Here is a 23,371-nt window from a genome sequence, read left to right as displayed (position 1 = left end):
CTGTGGCAGTCTGTCATTTCGATTCAAATGACATTTCAGTAAGTTGATAGAAATCGTATATTTGTTTAAGCGCCTCCTTGTACATAGGGCCTAATCGATTCAACCAATTCGAAATTAATCGTTAAATTTGGCAAGCGATACGTCTTAGCCACATCGCAACATACTTCAAAACAAATGTGTCAAAAATGTGATCTTATAAATCCGGGACAATAATGGGTCAATCGTTATAGTTAAAACATTGTTGAAATGAAAACAGTATGTTTACTACAAACATAGTGCCGTCTATAACGGTTGTTTATTAGTGAAATAAAACCTAGTTTCCGTTTATTTGTTGTAAACATTGTACGAATCAACAACTTATAAATTGCCTAGCTCTATTTGGATTCAAACAGTCTTTGGCGTCCGTTTGAAAATGCCGCATCGTACACCAAATTTGACTTCTGTTTATCTTTGGCTGGTTAAGTCCCGAGGAAAAAGAAAAGAATTATACTTGTAAGTTACATCTGTGACACAAATCGTTTGACGAAAGAAATCAGAATTTAGTTAGAAAGAGTAATTAATTTGTTTCGTATATCAAATGAAAGAGATTCAATACGACTATTTGTTAGTCATATGAAGTGCCAGCATTCAGAATTCCTACTACTTCGCGGTACCTAAGACAAATAATCGGGACATTCAAACCAAATACTTTTTATTTCAGTTGCAGTGAGTGTTGCCAAAATATATATTTATAACCTAAGGTTTTATTTTTATTTATCAGACAAGCGGGCGAAGGTGCAGAAGTGAATGAAGCCAACACAGAGCTAGCCGACTCCAGTGATACTCCTCTCTTGCTGCGGACGATATCGTCTGACACAGAGGCGAGCGCCACGCCGCCTGCCTTGAGGAAGCTACAGCACCAGGTATGACCCCACAATCCCCACATACTAGTAGCGAACGAAGTCAACACAGGGCTACCCGACTCCTGCGATACTCCTCTCTTGCTGCGGACGATATCGTCCGACACAGAGGCGAGCGCCACGCCGCCTGCCTTGAGGAAGCTACAGCACCAGGTATGACTCCACAATCCCCACATACTAGTAGCGAACGAAGTCAACACAGGGCTACCCGACTCCAGCGATACTCCTCTCTTGCTGCGGACGATATCGTCCGACACAGAGGCGAGCGCCACGCCGCCTGCCTTGAGGAAGCTACAGCACCAGGTATGACCCCACAATCCCCACATACTAGTAGCGAACGAAGTCAACACAGGGCTACCCGACTCCAGCGATACTCCTCTCTTGCTGCGGACGATATCGTCCGACACAGAGGCGAGCGCCACGCCGCCTGCCTTGAGGAAGCTACAGCACCAGGTATGACCCCACAATCCCCACATACTAGTAGCGAACGAAGTCAACACAGGGCTACCCGACTCCTGCGATACTCCTCTCTTACTATACGGACGATATCGTCTGACACTGAGTCAGGTCAGCGCCACGCCGCCTGCGTTGATGAAATTACAACACTAGGTATGACTCGTCCTCGACCAGGTAGAACTATTTCTAGAAATACTAACAGACAAGCTGGTGAAGCGAACGAAATCAACACAGAGCTAGAACATTGTCATAGTTATTATATCTGTTTTGTACAACGATGGACTGACGTGAAGTAAGCTGGCTAGCTTAGTACCGTACCGCGGTATTTGCTTTGTCTTAACGCTATAATTTTGAAATATAAGCCTAAACCATATATTTAATGTATAACAACACAACAACTAGTGATTTCCGACCAGTTTCTTATCCCTGAACTCGACACGCTAGTAACAGCATAAAACATTTTTAATTTACTCACCTAAAAGCCTAGTTTATTTACGTACTAGCTCGTATATTTAATTATAATGCCTATTGACCCGTGAAAGGTCCGTAGGTCAACCGTAATGTTTACTTGATAAGGTTGTTGTGGTTTATTCTTAGCGGAATTTTCTACCGAATGATCGTGGAGCACGAACGAAGCACCTTTTTCTCCTGAGCACAGACAAAATTTGAATTCATCCATGAACTACTTAGGCTTTTTGGGTATAGTACCTATACGAAATACCAAGGAGGGTACTTTAAACTAAATACAGTGAAACCTGGATAAGTGAGACTTCAAGGGACAACAAAATTTATCTCACTTAAAGAGGTATTCCACTTATTCAGGGTCTCAGTTAGACAGGCATAATAAAATTTTTGGCTCATTTACAGAGGATATCACTAATAGAGGCCAGAATAGGGGATATGCCAGTTATAGAGGTGATAAATAAGGTGTTTTGCATATATGTAGTAGTTATTATTTGTTGCATACTACTTAAAAGAAAAGGTACTTAAATAGACCTTGCATTTAAATCAAATTTAAGACTTATTCGTATAAGACGTCATGGTGTCTTAGAAATTTTATAGGTAGGTAGGTATTAATATGAAAATATTTTTATTTTTTATTTTTATGTTACTTATCGAGATTTTAGCTTTAATTACTTAAAATAACCAAGAAAACCCTCAAACTCACTAGAATACGAGGATCAATCACGTAATTTAAAGATAGGCTAAGCATTATTAAAAATATGGAAATAGATTTTCAATAAAGTCCAAGTTACAGAGGTCATAGATTGACTGTATCTCAGGTACAGAGGTAAATTCCTATAAAATTCTTAAGAAACAATTAAGTTAATATACATTTGAAATATAGTCTCAGTAACAGAGGTAAAAATGGTAAAATACACACTCTGTCTCACTAATAGAGGGAAATGTGACTATGAAATCGAAGAGGCTGATCTCAGTTATAGAGGTCTGTTTTATCTCACTAATAGAGGTAAATCGGTGCGAAAGTGTCGGGACCGCAGCTTGGGTCCCAACTAAAGAGGTTTCTCACTTATCCAGGTCCCACTTAACCAGGTTTCACTGTACATATAGTTAAAACTATATAGTTTTAGACTTAACAAACAAAAATCTTTTTTAATAGTCAAAATTACATAATCGAAAAATACTGCAGGACATTCGAATGTGTTATTGATGATATGCCTATAATCGCACTTGCTTGTTCACGAAATACACTAGGAATCGTATTAATAATTATCCAATTGAATTTTCATCTTAAAATTTCCTTTCTGATCTGTAGCTGTTTTAAATTTGTTAATTCTACTTTCATTCGGGAAAACTGTCTTTGATTTTTTATCCCGTAACGAACCGAATTAGGAAACACAAAGCGTTAAAATGACAAATTCATTAAGTATTAAGTTAATTTATGGAGTTGTAGAAAAAAAACTCAAATTGTCTAACACAATTTAATCGTTTGCAACACTTTTAAATACTCAATTTACATTATTATATTTTAGAGTTTACGTCTAATTTTCATTTGTAACAACTGCGTTATCTAAAATGCTTAAGATTAGTGAACAATTAATTATGCGCTCCGCTGTATGTTGCTGCTTCTGTATTAGTTAAAACATTTTTGTCGAATAAAATAGAAACTCAAGATTTTCGATGACATTAGCTCAAAATTCTATCAAACAAACTGATACTATTAATACTATTATCCTCATCATTGTAACTAACTGTACTATCGCTAGAATATTCCAAAGCGGGCGTCGTAGTCGACAGCGGACCGAATGGCCTACTAGAACAAGTTTTGGCCCCAGTTACTAAGTGATACTGACAAAACTGCACTTGACAATTTTCGTGTTCACACAAAGCGTAGTAACATGTTCCGTCGACACACTGCGAATTGATATTGAGCTGAGTCATGAGGCTGTCTGCCAGAGCCGTTGCGAAGCGCTCTATAACGAAGTGGGCGTAGTTGCTGAACAAATCTTTGGCTACTAGAATCAGAGTGGATGTTGCTTCGGAATCTTCAGTTGAGGTTGAGTTTAGATCTGAAACAAGATAACGGGAAACATGTTACATTTTATTTATTTTAGATTTACTTTGAAATAGAGCAAATATGTGCTTGTATGAACTGATTTATATGCCTTCAGCTTCACACACGTATCGGGTCGATCTTAAGGTTTATGAGGGAGTTAAAAGTTTACAATAACTATCATCACCAGCTTACAATACGTCTCAGAACACAGGCCTACGAGATGGTTAGATAAGATACAGGCCAAAACCATAATTAAATCAAGAAATGCTTATGAAATTGCCATACAAAGCCGAAAATCAAGTGTCAAGAACTCACCTTATTTTGAGGACTCGATTTGTTTAATTTTGGAGGCGCTACATCAGGGCTCCCCTTGGTGACTGTGGAAGACAGTACAGCTTCTAATTCCAACGGGTGTTCCGCTGGTTCTTCTGTTTGGACTGGCACTATGGATGCGGTCGATGACTCCGGCACCGCGGCAACCGCTTCAGAGGTCGGCGCAGAGGCGGGCTCGGTGGAAACTGATGGCTTCGGCTCCTCTGGCTTCAACCCCATGTTGTACTCTCGACATTGCCCCGTAACATACGTATCATAAATGTTACACGTAACATTTACACACGCAGTTTTGTCGCATTTCATTGTAGTACAAGTGTGGTCGTTGCACCAGATCGTGAGGTTTCGAGACGCGATCTCGACGTTGTCGTACGGGCCGATGGTAGTCGACCCGTGGAGGAGGTCGGCCTGGGGCGGAGCCTCGGTGTCTGAAGAGCCCCACCATCCCGTGAAGGGATACGAAATCCAACCCCAGATCGTTGAACCAATCCCACGGCCCTCGGTTAGCTCATCTGCAAGCGGTGATGTTAGTTACCTTTATGATTGTAATGCGATTACACTGAACGAAACTTCGCACATGTCAAAGTAGATGTCACAAAGATTATCAAACGGGCTAATAGGCTAGTTTCCTACTAGTCAAATCAGCTTCTTTTTATGAACTGTCAAAACGATTTGTTAGCATGGAATTACTATGAAATACTGAGGAGTGACGTCACGATCAATTCATTTACTTTATATCTTTCTCTTTGACTTATTAAATAGAAATTATGTTTAAAAATAACTACTGTCCATATTTTTCACCTAATTATGTGGTGCTTTATTTCGTGCACAGCATAAAATATTTTATTTCAAGTATAGGAAACTAGCCTATTTATGAATACAAAAGTATTAGCTGGGTCCTTATGATGAACATATTAAGATATTAAGATGATTTGAGGATATATTGCATACATGTTTTAAAAGTATTTTTTTTTTATACAAATGTGTCCGAGAAAATACGAACACAAAAGTTTATGCACAGTATCTGTAGACGGGAACTTATCAGTAGCGGCCACGCGCGTTTGGGTAAAGTGCAAACTTAGAAAAAAGTACTTACTGCTTGTTGGTTTGCAATAAACTCCTTGCACGAAACACATAATTAAAAACGGGATAAAACACTTAAACACAAGCATGGTGGCAGGCAAGGCTGCTGCGTCAGTAAATGTTTGAACAGTCCCAGTCGCCGTTAAATAGGTGCCGTGCCGGTATGTGGAGCCTATCTCCGAGATAAGGGCCCGGGAATGTTTACCTAATGAGCGCCTAACGGCCATTCTTACAAACCTTTTAATTTACTTTACCTTTGGAGATTAAAAACATTCTTGTCTCTTTACGCTCTTTAATTTGTCATTTAGTCATGTTTGGAATGCCCTGTAATATCCAATAGCCATGGCGTTGTCCTGGGTTTGGCTTAAATTGGCTACTACACTTGGGAGCCTCGGATCTCCTTGGCTATTAATCAGATGTAGATGTATCGTAGGACTAGTTTTTCTTACAAGAGCAACTCATGTAACCTTCTGACCCGGAAGGAATTGTGTGTTTTTTTTCTTCAACTATAGTCAATCCCATCATATAAAGATTGGAATGATATGTACATGAGGTTGAGGAGTTTTCTTTCAAATACTTCTGTATGAATTTCGTAGAGTTCTAAGTCGTTAATAAGTAAATTTAAAGTAGGTACAGCTGTGAGTAGTATGTATTTACAAGTTATCTGAAAAACAATGCAGTAATGACAACAACAACAACAATGAGTAATCCGGAGGAAAGTAGAATCAGTTCGTTATAATGTAGGTTTCTGCATCGCATTGAATTCCTCGAACAATGTAATTTCCCAGCGTTAGTAAATTATGCTGTAGAATTCGTACCTAATAAAAAAATAAAGAATTTATGTTATTTTAAGTTATCGTATATATAATTATTATTATTGCATCCAAAGTTTTCCAATTAAATCTGAAGTTGGTACTAATCGACAAGTCGTAGACTTGAACAAAGGCATTTTCATACTACTCTCACATAGTTTACAGAACTTCTTGACATTTAGACAAATCAGAAAGGTACAAGATTCACGATTATTGCATTTGTAAAACACTTTTTTCGGTCTCTTGTTTCCATATAATATTCTTTCGAAAATGTCTGTATCTAATCTTGTAGGAGTTCTTTTTTGATGTGTCTCTCCTGAGTTGGTCAAGTTTTGAACTTGCATTTCAATTAAATTGCCTTCGACATCAAAATCAATCACTTTTAAAGGCGACACTTTTCCTTGGTATGGTCTCCAAATTGACTCATTCAATGTATGTTTCTGAAACGAACGATTTGGGAGATAATCCACTTAAACAACATTACGAGTAAGTGTCGACATACATCGAATACATATTATTTTAGTTAAGGGTTCCGAAAACTAAAAAAGGGATCACTTTGTTGCCCGTCTGTCTATCAAGACTCTTTATCTCCGGAACGCATGAAGGTATTGAGTTTAAATTTATAGCATATTAATCAGGTCCAAAGTCCCTACAGGCTGTCAAAACTCAAATTTCTAAGTTAACGTGAAAAAACTGGAGCCGTTATGTAGGTACATATGACGTATATTTCTACACTTGCACTCTCAAGAAAATCATAGTTGACCTAGAACTATGAAATTTGGCTCTAAAATCTAAAAACTGTTTATTTGTCATTAAAAAGAATGAAAATTAAATACAAACTAAGTTATATTCATACGGAACCCTGGGAGGGCGAGTCCGAGTCCCACTTGGCATGTCTCTTTAACATTAAGTCGATATATTTAATCAATTAAATTTAATTCGAACACACTATAGTAGGTATTAAAAGTTTCTTGTGTGATACAAAGTGGATTTTACTTATAGGTGGAACTGAATATTTAAAAAAATTTGCTTTTATTAACTTATTTCAATTTTAAAATTTACCTCGTCTTTGGTATCATAGTTTGAATCGTCTTCGGCTGTTGAGGGCATGGTACTCGCATCATTGTTTGTTGTCATTCTTGTTAATCTAATACAAATTAATATTATGATACACTGAATGCCTTTATAAAATAGAGTACGAGTCATTGCAGTTGAACCCTACGTGGCGGAGCAAAATTATTGACGTTAGTACAAATTACCTTCCTACTTGCTTAGCGACTCAGATCTCTATTGGGTACAGCAGAGAGCAACAATCGTTAAAATACTACTTGAGCCGAACTTTTAACTCAAGCATGGAGAGTTTACAAACAAACACACAAATGTTACTACAACTCCATTTATTTTGAAAACATAGATAAGAACTGTTACGCAACTTTAGTGGTTTTGGAAACTGAGCAATGGCCGGTAGCGTCTAGTTCCTTTGGTGTACATTTTACTTTCGTAAAGCTTTTCTTGGACGCTGTGAATGTAACACATTTTGAACCTATGCTTATAGTGGCTTTACCGAACAATTTTCCTAGCATTTTTTGCTGTAGTATGTCCACTGTCTCTAGGGCAAGGGTTGATGGTAAATCCATGATTGACTCCATCGATGCGACGCTATCTGTAAAATAGAATTTCACCGCTAAAGTATAATTAAAGGTATTTGGTGAAAAATTGCAATATTAGAAATAATTCTACCGGCATGGCGTTTCTAAGTCTCTGGGCTGAGCAGAAAATATTTTTCTAGAAAATTTATTTAAGGAAAACATAATAAATGAGCAAACGGACGGTATATTTCTTACCAGTAGTGTTGGATCCGGCGCAGTGCCCCCTATTGTTAGTTCTGTCCGTCGGTGCGCAAGTTCTATGAACACACATCATCTCTGCGCATTTCATAGAATGACAGATACTGTCGGAACAGAAGGACAACGCTCCTCTAATATACTTTCCCATGAAGGACAAAAACGCCGGTGCAACGGTGTCTACATCATTCCAATCTACTTTTCCGAATATAGCTTCTTCTAGAGCCTTAGAACGATTGTGACGTATCGTTTCTGCGCTCAAATTTAACTTTTCCTTATTACTTTCTCTGTCCAGTATAATACTTGTTATGTTCTTTGAGTTTACAAGAGCCAGTCCTTTTGCGTTGTTCGGCCAGTATAAAAGTTCGTCGTTGTCAGACAAAAATTTATCTGTTTTTTTTATTGTTTCACTCGAATTCATATTTATTTTTTGTTGTTCGGAAACATTTTTGGGATCAGAAATTTCAATGGCTGAACTGTTTTGACTGGTAACTTCCCGTTTTTTCCTCGAAGATGGCTCTTCAGTAGATGCGTTTGAAGTGCCCCTCGTGTAATCTGTTTCAATGCTGTTCTCATTCCTGCGAGCGTCTTCGGTAGCATTATCATAAGAATGAGTTATGTTAACCATAATGTCATTATTGTCGTCAGTTTTTGTATCATTCGTGTTTGGTATCTTCGTAGTTTTGTCAATAAAATTGTCCGTGTATATTATATTTGCTTGCTCTACATGTGTGTTATTCCAGTCATTTGATTGATTAATTTTAGTGTTAGTTTCTATTTTTTGTTTTAAATCACTTGTTTTGTAGCTTTCATCCACATTTGGTGGCGTTGAATGTTCTTGTTCCAATTTTAAGTCATGATACGTTATAACTTTTTTTCTGTGCCTTTTGCCATTACTGCCAGCCTTCGCTTTCTTTTTCCTATGAATAGTTATTTTGTGAATGGGCGGTGTATTCTTGTTTGTTTTCTGAAGGTCATACATTTCTAGAGGAAAAGGAAAGCCTAAAAACGGGAATGGTAGGTTTATGTTAGACTCCTTAGAAATACTTCCACGCTCTATGATTTTGTCATTCGTTTTATTCATTAACATTTCACCAAGACCTTGTTGTACTTGTGGAAATTGTACGTCAACTTTTATTTTTATGTTTATGGTGTTATCGCTAATGGGCCGCACGTCTTTGTTCAGGCTAGTTTCAATGGCGGTCGGTTTGCCTTTTTCGTCTACGTTTTGCTTTCTACGCGCACCGGGTTCAGGGAATGCTATCAGACATTGCTTACAACCGCACTCGCAGGGGAACGTGTCAGCATCACAGTAACAAGACGAAGGTATTTTATCTCTTACCGAGGATGACACACCGGACGGAAGGTTTAACATTTTGACGTCTGGACTCGCTTGTTCTATCGGAAATTGTTTGGCTGGATCAACCTGCTGCTTGATGGGTTCGCCGTAATATGGACTCGACCTCATCATATTGATTGGGATCAAAAAATCTAATGGCGCATTGAATTGAGTTTTAGGGAACGGTATAGTGTTCGGGTTGTAGTAAAAGTCTTCGTGTTTATTAGTCTTGGCCGCGAGGCTCTTTGAATACCTGTCGCGTTGTGTGAGCGGAACTTTGTTTTTGCCTTTGGATTTATCTAAATAATTTCGTCTCTGTTTGTGAGCTTTTTCTAAATAATGTTGATACTCTGATAACAAATCCTCAATATTTTCGTCACTTTCACTATTGTCATCGTTGTTGGTAAAAGTTTCTAATGGCGGATTCTGGAATAAAAGTTTATTTTACTTGTAAACTGATAGAAACGCGGTAATTATTTGTGAAATAAATTTCATTCCATTAAATTTTATAATCAAAACTTTTCTTATTAGTCTCATTAAAAACATACAAAAAAAAACTCCTAGATTAGTCAGGCTTTAAAAAAAAATGAGATTGATTGGTTTCTTGCTTCTTAGAAAACTATGGGTGGTGTTAAAGACTGTATCGTTAAATATGGAGACAACTTTGAGTAGCCGTATTTATTTGCTATTATATTTTTTTCTTATAACAAGACATGGGCTTAATAAGGCACATAATAAGGTACGCATTTTGTCCTAGAAACTCGACGTAAAGCATGTGGTTTAGACAGCATTGACTTACTCCTCCCGAGTACCAATTACGATTTCGGACAAATGCTACTAGAAAATTCACAAAGTGCGTACAAGACGACACAATTGCGAAAAAAAATTGTACAGTGCGAACCTCAACGACACATGATCCACAAAGCAGAATATCTAGACATAGTCTAGCCACTGTTATTTAAAAAAAATAAAGTTCATGATCTGTGTATGGCGGCCATTTAGAGAATGTGGCATGGTGCTTACGCTAACTCCGACTTTGATGTCGAATTTAACTATCATACACTGTTTATATCGATCTGGTTTAGGCACTGTTCAAACACCATGAATGTCTATTAGACATTGGCCTATGCCTAATTTTTTTTATCTATTTCTCTCATCCTGCTTGTATCAAAAATTTACGGCAAACCGGAACGTTGCTCAAAAATGCGTTTTTTTAAATTATATAAATTCACAGCATTTTTTCTGCAAGTACCCAATTGAACAACCATGAAGAGGACTCTTAAAAAATATATTTTGGCAGCATATTAACCTTTGTTTGTCGAAATCGTACAAAAAGTCTTTGAGATATTCTCAAATTAAGCCAGATTAGGGGTTGTCCGAAATGTATTTGCTAGACCTTAATGAAAGTACCATAAAGTCCCTAAAATAAAAAAAATATCAGACCTTCTTATATCAAATAGTACTTACCAATACCTTCAGATCATACTCTCGGACCATAATAATACAAAATTATGCACATGTCAACATTTAGACGAGGTTTGTTGTGTCCCTATAATTAACGATACAGTCCTTATATTATAGGACCGTATTACACGCACAATCGCACATGGCTAAGCAAACCACGCACCGCCAGTTGATGGAACCGATGGACAGACTCCTATTTTCGTCTGCTATTTATTTCGAGTCTTAACTTAATCAGTTAATTAATTTACACATGCAATTATTTAAGCGTTTACTTACCGCGTTGTTTTCATAGTCTTTAATTATGTCTGCGATGTCGCTATAAATTATTGTTTCATATAGAGGTGTAAATTCTATGCGATTTAATTCGGATGAGCCTGAAAAACGTTAGCGAATTTTTCATATGTTATCGAATGGGTACCGTTGAATTCATACATGTTTTTATAAGTACAAAAATACGAAAGCCGTTTAGTTTAAGGGCATAGTTATATGTATATAAATAGAAAATTCTTACCTGACTCGTAACACAAAGCATTTATAACACAAAAACTCAGTATGATTAAGACCGCCATTTGTGAAAGCGATTGATCGGCAATAGACCACGGGCGTGCCTTTAAGGCTTTATCGGCGTGTTTACAAATTTACGGCGTTTATGGCCCAAACAAAGAGCGGTAACGACGATTGTTCCTACTTACGAAACGAAATGTTATGTAATACATACCGTTTACACATTAAGCTTAAATAAGTATATGTTTACTCTAGATTCTAGAGTCTAGAACAAAGTACCCAAGACTAGAGGATTTCATGATTAGTCTTACTCAATTTTAAACTACGTACACATATAATTGTAATGAATTGAATTACGTTTGTCAAATCCTCAAGCGTCATTTAGAACAAAATCGAACAAAGACAAATATAATGGCCCGTTTGCCCTTAAAGTAGGACATGTAGAGCTTCTAGACAGGCAGAGCTAGACCTGCGTTGCTTTTAGATAGCTTGCATCTGATTTGTTTAGTCGGAAATATAATCTAGCATTTTGCTTTGATTTATATGTATGTTTTATTTGTTATAGGAATCAAATAACAGTAGCAATGCGGAGGCTGAGCGTCTTACCATGCATCGGTGTATTGTCACGAGCATCATCGAGAGCGAGACTGTTTACGTTGAATGCCTATACGTTATGGAAAAGGTAAGATATTACTCTCAGAAGGCAGAAAACAGTACCGCAAGACTAAGTACTATTTAGAGACCCCCAAGCACAAGTTATATGGAGCGCTTGTCTAATTTATTTATCAAGCGTTATGGAGACTTCCATTGTAGCTTGGATAAAAAAATATAAGTCCTGATGGTCTGCGCTATTAAAAAAAATAGAGATCGCAGTTTTCAACCAATATAATAGTTTATGTTTTTATTTTCGTTGATTAAGTTTTTGGGAAATTTCCAAAATTGTGGGGTTACCAATTGTTCGCGCGATAAATGATAAAAAAATCAGGACGTCACGGCCTGATTTATCATTTATCGCACGACCAAGACCATGCTTGCCTGCCTGTTCAGTTTATATTTCTTATTGAGGCTAATTGAGTGTATGTTTTCAGTACATGAACGCCATAAAAGCGACGCTGTCGACGTCCCAGCCTGTGATAACGGAGGAGGAGTTCAACACGATATTCTACAAGATATCGGAGCTGCACGAACTACACAAGAACTTCCTCGAGGGACTGAAGGCCGCTGTCGCTAGTTGGGAAGAGCCTCTATCAGTGGGAAGCCACTTTAAAAAAATGGTATGAATTAGTTTTACTACCATATTTGTTTAAATAAAGACTGCCATAGAAATCATGAATTTTCTTATTTTTTCATTAATTTTTCCGACTTGCACGTTTTGTCGTCGCCAAAATATGCATTTTTTACATTCTTTGACGACAATGTCTGACGGCTTTCGTCTTATGAATAAAACTTGTAATACACATATCGGTTGATATAAAATAGGATGACCTAACATGTAATTCATTAACGTTATTCCATTATGACTGCAGGCGGAGAACATAAACGTATACGGTGCGTTCCTGCACAACTACGGTCGAGCTACGGACGCCGTGCGACGCCGCTGCGCGAGCTCGCAACGCTTCGCCGACCTCACGCGGCAGATCGCCTGCCGCGGCCAGCCCATGTCGCTCGACGACTTGCTGCACAAACCTGTCGCTAGAGTCCAGAAGAATGCACTTGTCTTGCACGTTAGTACACCACTATCTATACAGGTCGCATGGTTGATCTTCCGTGGAAATCAACTGTCGCAGTTAGTCCCTGCCGATCAACAATCACTAGAGTAATTTTACCTGCTGCTTGCCCTTAGAGTTGGTCAAAGACGCCTAGTCTTACAAAGATGGCATATAGAAGAGAAATTTCGACGGCTTCCGCTGTGACCGGGTGGCTTAGGGGTTCATGGCGTTAGCCGGATTGCTAAAGGCGCCGGTTCGAGACATCTTATTTCGATTTTTGATCACTAGAGTAATTTTACACATTTATATCGCCGAGCTCATCAAATCGCCTGCCGCGGTAAGTTACTGTCGGTATCATTTAGCACAAAACCAGTTGACGCCGTTGACGGTGGCCTAACTGGCCACCAAAGAAACCATGTACCCTAAACAAACCAGCGCGTGCTTCAATCACGTCCTCACGAAACTTGTCTTTAGAGACCGATTTTGTTACCTTGCAACCAGCTGTTGGAACAACGTTCCTCCGCCTATTCATCTCATGAAACTTAAGTATATTTATAAGTCTATAGCATATTGTTTTAAACAATATCTTATAGAGAAGCAAAGTTTGGGAATCCCTCGCGGTTATCTGATTATGATTACCGAATTTAGGCTTAAAAATATTTTTATATTTCAATGTCATTTTCATATTTGCATTTTCTATATGTATGTATTGTGGCAAAAAATATCTCTATCTTATTGAGAATATTTGTTACAGGATCTCATAAAATACACCCCTGCAAGCCACCCCGACCACGCGATGCTCACCGACGCACTCAACATGACACAACATTTCCTCGACGAATTTAATATTATACAAACTAAGTCCATGTTCCCTGTAAGTATTTCAAATATATACAACAGAACAGTAAGTAAGATGGAACAGTTATAATTATAATGTATGTTTTTTTTATTTTAGAACGCTGACCGCGCCCAAAGAAGACTTGTCAAGAATTCGTTTATTGTAGAACTTTCGGATGGACATAGAAAATTGAGGCATTTATTCCTGTTCAACGATGTCATAGCTTGTGCCAAATACAAGGTAATTAAATTATATATGGCAATACTTAAGCTCCCTACCATGTTACTTTTCAGTACAGATGTTGCTTTTTTTACGCACTAGTGCGAGAAGTGGTTAATTTCATGTCAGGTCGAAACTTCGGAAGGTCATCTGTACTGAAAAACGTCATACGATACACGTTCGACAAGGAAATTCGTAATGTATTATTTATGAAAAAGTGTCTATCAGACATTTGTATTATTTGTTTTGAAGAAAGTTATACTCTCGCCCGTATCCTATGCGTAGAGCGATGTTTTATTTACTTTCCTGCATTACACACTAAACTCCAGTTTAAATTTTCACAGGCTTCAGGTCGCGATAAGTTCACGTTCGAGTTAAAATGGTTCATCCAACTATCGGACATCGTAGTGGTAGAAGAGGAGATGGGAGCGGCGGACGCGCGCGAAACCTCACCAGCCAACATCGTGGCGCTCAAGTCGCAGGCGTCCACCGTGCGCGACCAGATACTTGCTGAAGAGCGGGCGGCACAGGATGACAAAGTAATAAAAAAACTAATGTGATGAGGCACACTGACATTTTATCCTGCCAGGCGGCGCCTGTGCAAGTGCCTAGGAATGTCACTGTCATTCACATGTGAGAGAAAAAAAATCATCTTCTCGCTCTCACTTATGAAATTATTTATCTGTGCAAGGAGGGATAAGGTGCTCCATCTGTCATAACCTTTGAAAATGAAAATGAAAAATGAAAATGAAATATTTATTTTTCAAGTAGGCATATTACAATGCGCATATGAACGTCAAATAAAGCTACGCCGGCTCTAACCCTACGCCTCAGCCTCGAGAAGATTTCAGTCCCCCCTCAGTTGGGAGGGGGGTATCCACTATGGGACCGGCAAGAAACTCGGCGGGCAACTTCTTTTCAAAACATTACATCTTATAATTAACATGCATTAAATAACAACATACAATTTAACATGCAAAAGTATTCATCAAAGAATATGAACAGACTAGGTACTCTATGGAAATCAATTTCAATAAATTATATTATTGCTTAATAATACGTCGTTCTTCTTCAGAGAAAACATATCAAATTGTCATAGAAGAAAAAGATATTATGAATCTCAATATCATTAAATATGTAATTTACCTACACAACATAAAATATAAAATATTTGATGTGCTTTCTTATCTGAACTGTGTCCTCTATACATAATACAATTATTTTAATTGCTATTCGTTTTTTGTAGTTTCTGGTTCGGGCCATGCATGTTTGTCTGTCAAATAGTCCTCGACTCTGTAATAAGCCTTTAACATCAATGATTTTTTAAGTAGTTCTTAAGAGCTGGGAGGGGTAATCTCAAAGCAGTGTCAGGTAACTTATTATAAAAATGAATGCATTGCCCAACAAATGACTTCTGTACTTTACGGACACGAAACTTCTTTATGGCAAGCTTATTTTTGTTTCTAGTGTTATAATTATGGATATCAGAATTCTTAGTGAAACAGTCTAAATTCTTAACAACATAAATTATACTATCATAAATGTATTGGGAAGCTACAGTTAAGATATTAATTTCTTTGAAGAGTTCTCTTACTGATTCACGTGTTCCTAAGTTGTAAATAGAACGAATGGCTCTCTTTTGTAATACAAAGATAGTCTGTATGTCAGCTGCTTTGCCCCAAACCAGAATACCGTATGACATTACACTGTGAAAATAACTATGATACACTAGGCGAGCTGTCTCAACATTAGTCAGTTGCCTGATTCTCCTAACGGCGTATGCGGCTGAACTTAATTTGCTTGCTAGTTTCTTTATATGAGGACTCCATTGTAGATTTTTGTCCAATGTTAAACCAAGAAACAGTGTTGTATCTACCATCTCTAAGCATTCATCATTCAAAAGTATTTTTGTATCGATTGGTTTAACATTCGGCAGAGAAAATCGAATACATTTGGTTTTCTTAGAATTAAGAAGTAAATTGTTGACAGTAAACCACTGCAGTACATCAGCTAACGTGCTATTAATTACATTGTAATCCGTAGATTTTCGGTCAACATTAAAAAGCAGTGATGTATCATCAGCAAAAAGTACTATTTCACAAAAGTTTTTCACTATACATGGCAAATCATTTATATAAACCAAAAACAGGAATGGACCTAAAATTGAGCCTTGTGGCACTCCTAATTGGACTACAGTCCCGCTAGAGCGAGTTTTGTTAACAACTACTGTTTGTGTTCTATTGCTAAGGTAAGAAGACATAAAGTTTAGGGCATTTATAGACAAACCATAGTGTTCTAATTTCAAAATGAGCGTTCCATGATCCACACAATCAAAGGCTTTTGAAAGATCACAAAATATGCCAATTGCATCACAAGAATTTTCCCAAAAATTATATATATGTTTAATGAGTACCGAAGCAGCATCGGTCGTGGAACGGCCCCTTGTGAAACCGAACTGTTTGCTTGTAAGTAATCTATGTCTGTTGAAGTGTCCCAGTAGATCATTTAACATTAGCTTCTCAAAGACTTTACTTAGTACAGGAAGTATTGATATGGGACGGAAATTGGTTATATCACTCGAATCACCCGATTTAAAAAGCGGTATGACTTTGCTACATTTCATAAGATCTGGAAAGGTGCCTTGTGAAATTGAAATATTATATATTACGGCCAAGTAAGGTGCTATTATATCTTTGAGAGTGTTTCCTCATTATAACTTCATTTAAGCTAAAGACCTTGACCCAACGATTTTGTTGTACATGGTTTTCGGCTTGTTATTTAAATTTTTCAGGATGTACATTCGAGTCCGCCGATAATTTTCGCCTGAACTTAGCTTGTCTTGAACATTTTTATTTTTGTCTACATGTCCATGTTTGTTGTTACAGAAAATCCGATTAGGCAGTCGCGGCACGGCGGAAAAGCAGCGCAAGAAGCTTGCAGAGCTAGAAGGGCAGCTAGTACTGGCGTCACCTAACCTTGTTCTACGAATTGGAGCGCGAGCACCCGGCGCTTCCGCGTTGCAACGGCACCATATATTCTTCCTGAGCTCAGAGTATGAGCGCACGCAGTGGATCGACTCTATACATGCACTACAGGTACATTTTATTTATGACTGAGCCTGAGAGAATAGGACAGTTATGCTGGTGGCTTAGAATCTGCTGCTACGTGAAAACATCCGTGCAGCGTAATTTGACTATGTAGAAACTGAGTGGAAATTTCTAAATTTTGCCCTTTTTACTCTGCACAAATAAGTATATCCAAGTGACAATTTCAATGATATATTCCATTTTTAAAACACCACCGGTAAATCGATGTTACATAGTGATAGTGCAGTGTCCTTCTGAGACTGAATTTTGTTTTATTTTACTCGTAATAACGAGGGATTGTGTTACAGGCATCTTCGGCACCACCAGGCGGCTCAGCGGCAGTATCAATGCTGGAGCTGCAAGCGTGGGTGACGGCATGCCGCAGCTACCTGCAGACGGACATGGGCTCGTACCTGCTGCGCAGCGGGCGCGACGACTCGCTGCTGCTGGGCGACCTGCAGCTGCACATCACCGGCATGACCGCGCCGCTCGACTCCTCGGCCGGTGAGTCATGCTGCACGCTGGAGCCGCTAGCCTGAGCAACCTGCTGCTACTCTCACGGCCCGGCCACGACATTGCTCTAACGACTCAGCCACGACATTGGTCTAAGCGCGACAGCGGTGAGCGGCCGCTATACATTGGAGCGAGACACAGCGATGGGACTTTTCATTCGCACGTATGGCTGCCGCTCACCGCTGTCGCGCTTACACCAATGTCGTGGCTGGGCCGTAAGCGCGACAGCGGTGAGCGGCAGTCATACGTGCGAATGAAAAGACCCATCGCTGTGTCTCGTTCCAATGTATGGCCGTCGTTCACGGCTGTCTCTCTTAGACCAATGTCGTGGTCGGGCCGTCAAAGTCGGCTGAACCTTCCGCCATCGAAATATCCATGTTGTTGGACTATCGTTTTGAACGCTTCGTAGACGCATGGACTTTGATTTTTTTTACACTTTCCTTATGTCACCTTACGATTTTGATACGGATACAAAATACTAACCCTATGCATTTGTTTCAGATTACTACATAGTAGTGGAGGTCGACTCATACGGGCACTACTTCCGAAAAGCGAAGTCGAAGCTGGTCTGCCGGACGGCGCAGCCGCGGTGGAACGAGACCTTCACACTAGAGCTGGAGGGGAGTCAGAACCTGCGTCTGCTGCTGTATGAAGATGCGGCGAGGCCCGTGCTACGCGGGAAGTGTACTGTTAAGGTGTGTTATCGAAGTTGGTGCTCGTTGCTTTGTGTAAGAGTTTATATTGGCTCAAGTGCATTTAAATTTTATTTTTGAAATTCGCTGGAATCAATGTCCCCCATGACCCCCCCCGATCCGCGCATGTCCCGCCATCGCCATGAAATTATAAAATTCCTCGTTAACAAATTCATCTTAGGAAAAGGTAAAATAAAGTAACGTAGGCGATTCGCTATGTAAGGTCTGAGTGGACATTTGGAGCGTTCGTTTCGGAGGGGCGCAGCGGGGCGGGGCGGGGCTCCCCCGCGTTCCCGTACATTCGTATGAGCTTCAATCGTTTGACACGCACGCCGCACGCCCGATGAGCCTCACACTAAGTTACCGGGGGAACGGGTTTAATAATGAAATATGTCGTCCGTAGTTGTCTCGGTCCTGGGCGACGGAAGCAGTGGGCGGCGGCGCGGCGCGCACGGTGGCGCTGGGCGGCGGCGCGCTGCCGCTGCGCCTGCGCCTGCTGCCGCCCGAGAGCTCGGCGCGCCGCGTGCCCGCCGCCAAGCCCGGCGCGCTCTTCGGCGCCAAGATCACGCACGTCGCCAAGTATGTACACGCCGTATCCGAGTGTGACCGATCGACTGATGATGTATCGTCGTGCTTTGTTGATCAAAAATTTAGATTTAGTCCATACTAGATGTGGTAATTTAGATTCACTCGGATTTAAAACTATTTGAACGTGCATGTATACTATCTTTACGTTAAATTTGATTTTGTTTTAATTGCGGTAATTAAATAAATTTTATAGCTACGCATGATTTGGGCCTTTAAAACCACTACCTATTAAATTAAATGTTTCGTTTGGAAGGGATTGTATGGAAACGACATGATCACGTACTTTTTCATTCAAATTTAACTCTAGCACGTTTACGGTGCGCGAACCCGCAATCGGCCAACCGACCGAATGCCACATTATAATAAAACTCGCATGCGACATCTCGTACCATTTCAATAAACCCTTATAGCATATTTTAATTATGGAATGTGTTATCCAGGCGTGAGAAGCGCAACATCCCGTTCATCATCAGCGCGTGCGTGCGCGAGGTGGAGCGGCGCGGCATCCTGGAGGTGGGCGTGTACCGCGTGTCGGGCAGCGCCTCCGACCTGGCGCGCCTGCGCAAGAGCTTCGAGACCAGTCAGTATTCATACTCTAACCACTACTACTACCCATGTTCGCAGATGTTTCAACTGCATTAAACGCAATCGAAAAAGTAACTGTTTATTCTATTATTAAGAATAAATTAGATTTGTAGAAAGAAATGCGTGTTTATTTAAAACATGACTTTAATGACTGACATCTTTATATTTTTATAAAGATACACCAAAGAGTACATTTGATAGATAATTACAAAGAGGTTTAACATACCGCCCACCAAAATACTTATTTTAATACATAGGCTAAACAGTAACTAAATAAATACATTAACATAATAGCAACGTTAGCAACTTATGCCACAAATCTCTTGCACAATAAGAAATAAAATATAACATTTCATATAATTGTTCAATATTGATTTCTAAAAACAAATACTTAACAATAACAATTCAAACGACCTGTTAAATAATAACAATGAATATCTACCTCACCGTGATATTGTAAAGTTAACTGCCCATCACGAGTACGTTCCATTTGATATTAGACACCGAATATCGTCTTTGTTTTTCACCTTAGCGCGACATGGTCTAAGTCTTGATGTTGAGATCTCAGTAATTAAATTTTCTTTCATTCTTCCTATGTTTGAAATTGTATGTATGTCATCTGTTAAAATCCATCCTAATTGTGTGCGTTGAGCGACAAGATTACCTTGTCCTTTCTTAAAACCAAAATCAATTATTTTGCCTAAAACATCAACGCCGAGAAGAATATCAATACCACTTGGAATGTTGAAGGTGGGGTCAGCTAACTCAAAGCCATCCAGTTGAGGTAGTATGTCATAATTATTGATCTTCTTAGCTGGTAAGTTGCTATTGAATGACTTTATAACATAAGCGTTTACCTTCACAGTAAAATCATGTACATACCTCGACGAGATTTGTAAATCCACGTTGTCCTTTTTGAAGGTTACCTTTGCTTACAGTAGGAACATCTTTACTATTTGTTCCTTTCTTTAACTTTAACAACTCGGCTACCCGAGCTGTGACAAATGAAGCTTCGGACCCTTGGTGAATCAGCGCTCTGCAGACCAGTGTTTGCCCACTCTCCGTCACTACATCAACGAGCGCTGTGGGCAATAGAATATCTTGTTCACGATCATCTGTACTAGATCTGACATTCGATTCCTTTAAATTCATGAACACCTTCTTGTTTCCATGTTTACGTTTCTTGTTTATTTGTTGTCTACCCTGATGTATCAATGAATTATGTCGCCCTTTACACAAATGACACGACTTATTTTGTTTACATCGCCTTACTGCATGATTTGTTCTAAGGCAGTTGAAACATAACTTGTTAATTTTAATAAAAGCATACCTTTTATCCACCGGCTGATCTGCAAATTGTTTACAGTTACAAATATGATGCTCTTCATTGCAAAACGCGCATAGAATGTCTCCGCTACTACCGCCAGATGTCACGTGAAATGTCTTGGGATTTGTTTGTTTGTAATTCTTGTTGACTGAGTCTACCATTTCCAAAGTTCTAAACCTATTTTCTAATGAGTTATGAGTTTCAGGATCTAATTTCGAAACAATGACATGTATGACAATAGGATCTCATTGGGTTGTCGGGAAGCCAAGATTCTTAAGTGCATTTAGGCATTCCACAGATGTATCTAAGAGAAGTTTTAGAGCGGTAGCTGACTCTAGACTGATCGCCTTTTGGCCAAAAAACTTCTTGAAGTGACAGTTTGCTATGTACCTCTTGTTATCAAAACGCTTCTTTAGAGTAGTCCAAGCTCGTGTGTAGTTGTCACTAGTAATAGGAAATTGGCGTAATAGTACTTCAGCTTCACCCTGCACACTAACCTTTAGGTAATGCATACGATGTACATCATCTAGTGAGTTATTTTTATGTATTAACGTAGTAAATAAATCGTGGAAGGATTGCCACTCCGTGTACTCACCGCTAAATGGCGGGATAGTTATTCGTGGTAATTTAATATCATTGCTTGACGATGCCTGTACATTGCCTGAGCTAGTTTCAGTAATTCTGTTCTCTCTTGTTTCTTCATTAAACTTTAGCAAAACTGTCATTAACTCGCCTTTGTACATGTAGTAACGTTCTTCAAACTTTCCATATATGTCTTCGGTAAAATAGGATACCTTGGTTTTGTCTTCCTTTGAAACGGCCGTAACTAGCTTTTGATGTATGGTTTTAAACTCCTTATAATTATTTTCCAACGTTTCCAGTCGCCCCTGTACATAACCAAAAGTAATTCGTTCCTTGGGCGACTTTTTAAAATTTGCGTGTGCCTTTTCTGTTGTTTCTAAGCTGTCTTGTTGAAGAGTAATAAGACTGATAAGTTTCTCGGCCGTCGACATGATCAATGTGAATTTTGAAAATTGTATCTAAATTACGTAAATATACTTAACGTGCACTATGTCACCACTTTATTGTTCATTTATTTTAACTATCCGGTTCGTTTTGGGCCATGTTTATTCTATTATTAAGAATAAATTAGATTTGTAGAAAGAAATGCGTGTTTATTTAAAACATGACTTTAATGACTGACATCTTTATATTTTTATAAAGATACACCAAAGAGTACATTTGATAGATAATTACAAAGAGGTTTAACAGTAACGTTAAAAATGGCGGCCACTTAACAAATTCTGTACATGCCCAGAATTTACTCTTCCCTTTAATTATTTATTGTATATTGTAAATATGCTATAATCACCTAACAGACTGTCAATCTTTTGCAACAGCTCACATAACATGTAACAATTAATGGATGACAATGATGACTTTGACCGACATCATCCTCCTTGCGTTATCCCGGCAATCGCACGGCTCATGGGAGCCTGGAGTCCGCTTTGACAAGTCAAAACATTACCTATAATAATATTCCCTTTTTAATGTTACAGTTGGATGTAAGTGTTTAGCACGCAACACAGGATGAAGGGATAGTGAAATAAAGGCTATTCTAATGTTCAATGTCGCATTCGCAGATGCGTACGAAGCCGAGCAGCTGCTGAAGGAAGTGGACATTCACTCTGTGACGGGCGTGTTAAAGCTGTATCTGCGAGAGCTGCCCGAAGCGCTCTTCACTGATGCGTTGTACCCAGAGTTCCTGAAAGCTTGGAGTGCAACACAGGTGCGATTTTATATTCCCTTTATATAACTAAAGTATTAAATATAAATTTAATCATAAAATGCGAGATTTATTGCCCAAGACAAGTTGCAGTGAAACTTTATCACATCATGAATGTTCGTGTATTGCAGGGTGTGGGCACTTCAGTAGATTCCGGTCCAGCGCATACACGGCGGCATGCTCTTATGAAATGTTTCGCGCAGCTGCCCGACCTTAACAAGAACTGCATCGATTTCCTGCTCAACCATTTCGTCAAGTGAGTGTCTATCTTGAATTTCTTGATGTCTTATAAAATGTGTGTGTGAAGTCATGTCCGTGGCACTTAAGAGGGAGCAACGAGCTCTAAGGGAATTTTGACGTTGTAGATTTAGATTTCAAATTGTTTTTTGACGGAATTCGTCTACCCATATGGCTTCAAGTAGGCGGAAAGCGAAGGCGTCAATTTAACTCTGTACATACCTACTACGGATAGAGTTTCATTCTTTGCGTTTGTTTAGGTATGTAGGCGAAATAAGCATTAACCATTCTTCTCGTCGCCTGTAACGGTATATCTGATCCAACCAAAAACATTCTGTAAAAAACTAGCCAAGTCTCGATGGAGCTGCTTGTTTATCTTTAAAAAGTAACGAAATCTAGACAAAGTCGTGCCAAGTCTCTTTTTGTAGAAACGTGGGCATGAAATGAAGCGGCCAACCAAGTTGAATATTTTTTGTAAAGGCGGTATGTCGATCTCTAATAGTTTGGTTGGGCTCTTGTGTTTTCTAATCAGGGTCACCAGG

At 39.0% G+C, this 23,371-nt stretch overlaps 3 protein-coding genes across 4 annotated transcripts in view; 1 reads left to right on the top strand and 2 right to left on the bottom strand.

Annotated features, from left to right (window-relative positions):
• LOC125230187 (active breakpoint cluster region-related protein) overlaps window positions 1-23,371 on the top strand; it is a 35,099-nt gene that overhangs the window by 8,881 nt on the left and 2,847 nt on the right. Inside the window, exons 7-20 of the mRNA XM_048135255.1 lie at window positions 761-902; window positions 11,815-11,931; window positions 12,338-12,523; window positions 12,776-12,973; window positions 13,713-13,832; window positions 13,914-14,036; window positions 14,360-14,554; window positions 16,901-17,110; window positions 17,410-17,605; window positions 18,116-18,309; window positions 18,710-18,885; window positions 19,335-19,474; window positions 22,450-22,595; window positions 22,724-22,848. Coding sequence (XP_047991212.1) covers window positions 761-902; window positions 11,815-11,931; window positions 12,338-12,523; window positions 12,776-12,973; window positions 13,713-13,832; window positions 13,914-14,036; window positions 14,360-14,554; window positions 16,901-17,110; window positions 17,410-17,605; window positions 18,116-18,309; window positions 18,710-18,885; window positions 19,335-19,474; window positions 22,450-22,595; window positions 22,724-22,848 — 2,268 coding nt within the window. The remainder of the gene's footprint in view (window positions 1-760; window positions 903-11,814; window positions 11,932-12,337; window positions 12,524-12,775; window positions 12,974-13,712; window positions 13,833-13,913; window positions 14,037-14,359; window positions 14,555-16,900; window positions 17,111-17,409; window positions 17,606-18,115; window positions 18,310-18,709; window positions 18,886-19,334; window positions 19,475-22,449; window positions 22,596-22,723; window positions 22,849-23,371) is intronic.
• LOC125230189 lies at window positions 3,285-7,332 on the bottom strand. 2 transcript variants are annotated; one of them, XM_048135257.1, is made up of 4 exons: window positions 7,161-7,332; window positions 5,300-6,538; window positions 4,189-4,715; window positions 3,285-3,886 (listed from the first exon to the last, which is right to left on the bottom strand). In XM_048135257.1, exons 2-4 carry the CDS (start codon window positions 5,511-5,513, stop codon window positions 3,881-3,883), a joined length of 747 nt encoding a protein of 248 aa, XP_047991214.1. In that variant the 5' UTR covers window positions 5,514-6,538; window positions 7,161-7,332; the 3' UTR covers window positions 3,285-3,880. The 2 variants fall into 2 exon arrangements, with proteins under 2 accessions (XP_047991214.1, XP_047991215.1); XM_048135258.1 differs by having other exon boundaries at window positions 5,541-6,538; window positions 7,161-7,329.
• Window positions 7,479-11,349, bottom strand: LOC125230188. Its single transcript, XM_048135256.1, has 4 exons — window positions 11,257-11,349; window positions 11,022-11,119; window positions 7,943-9,707; window positions 7,479-7,761 (listed from the first exon to the last, which is right to left on the bottom strand). Exons 1-4 carry the CDS (start codon window positions 11,312-11,314, stop codon window positions 7,523-7,525), a joined length of 2,160 nt encoding a protein of 719 aa, XP_047991213.1. The 5' UTR covers window positions 11,315-11,349; the 3' UTR covers window positions 7,479-7,522.

Source organism: Leguminivora glycinivorella, chromosome 10 (assembly GCF_023078275.1).
Source record: "Leguminivora glycinivorella isolate SPB_JAAS2020 chromosome 10, LegGlyc_1.1, whole genome shotgun sequence".
Lineage (NCBI taxonomy): Eukaryota > Metazoa > Arthropoda > Insecta > Lepidoptera > Tortricidae > Leguminivora > Leguminivora glycinivorella.
Note: the sequence above shows the minus strand (reverse complement) of the source record. Positions and strands in the feature narration are given on the sequence as shown.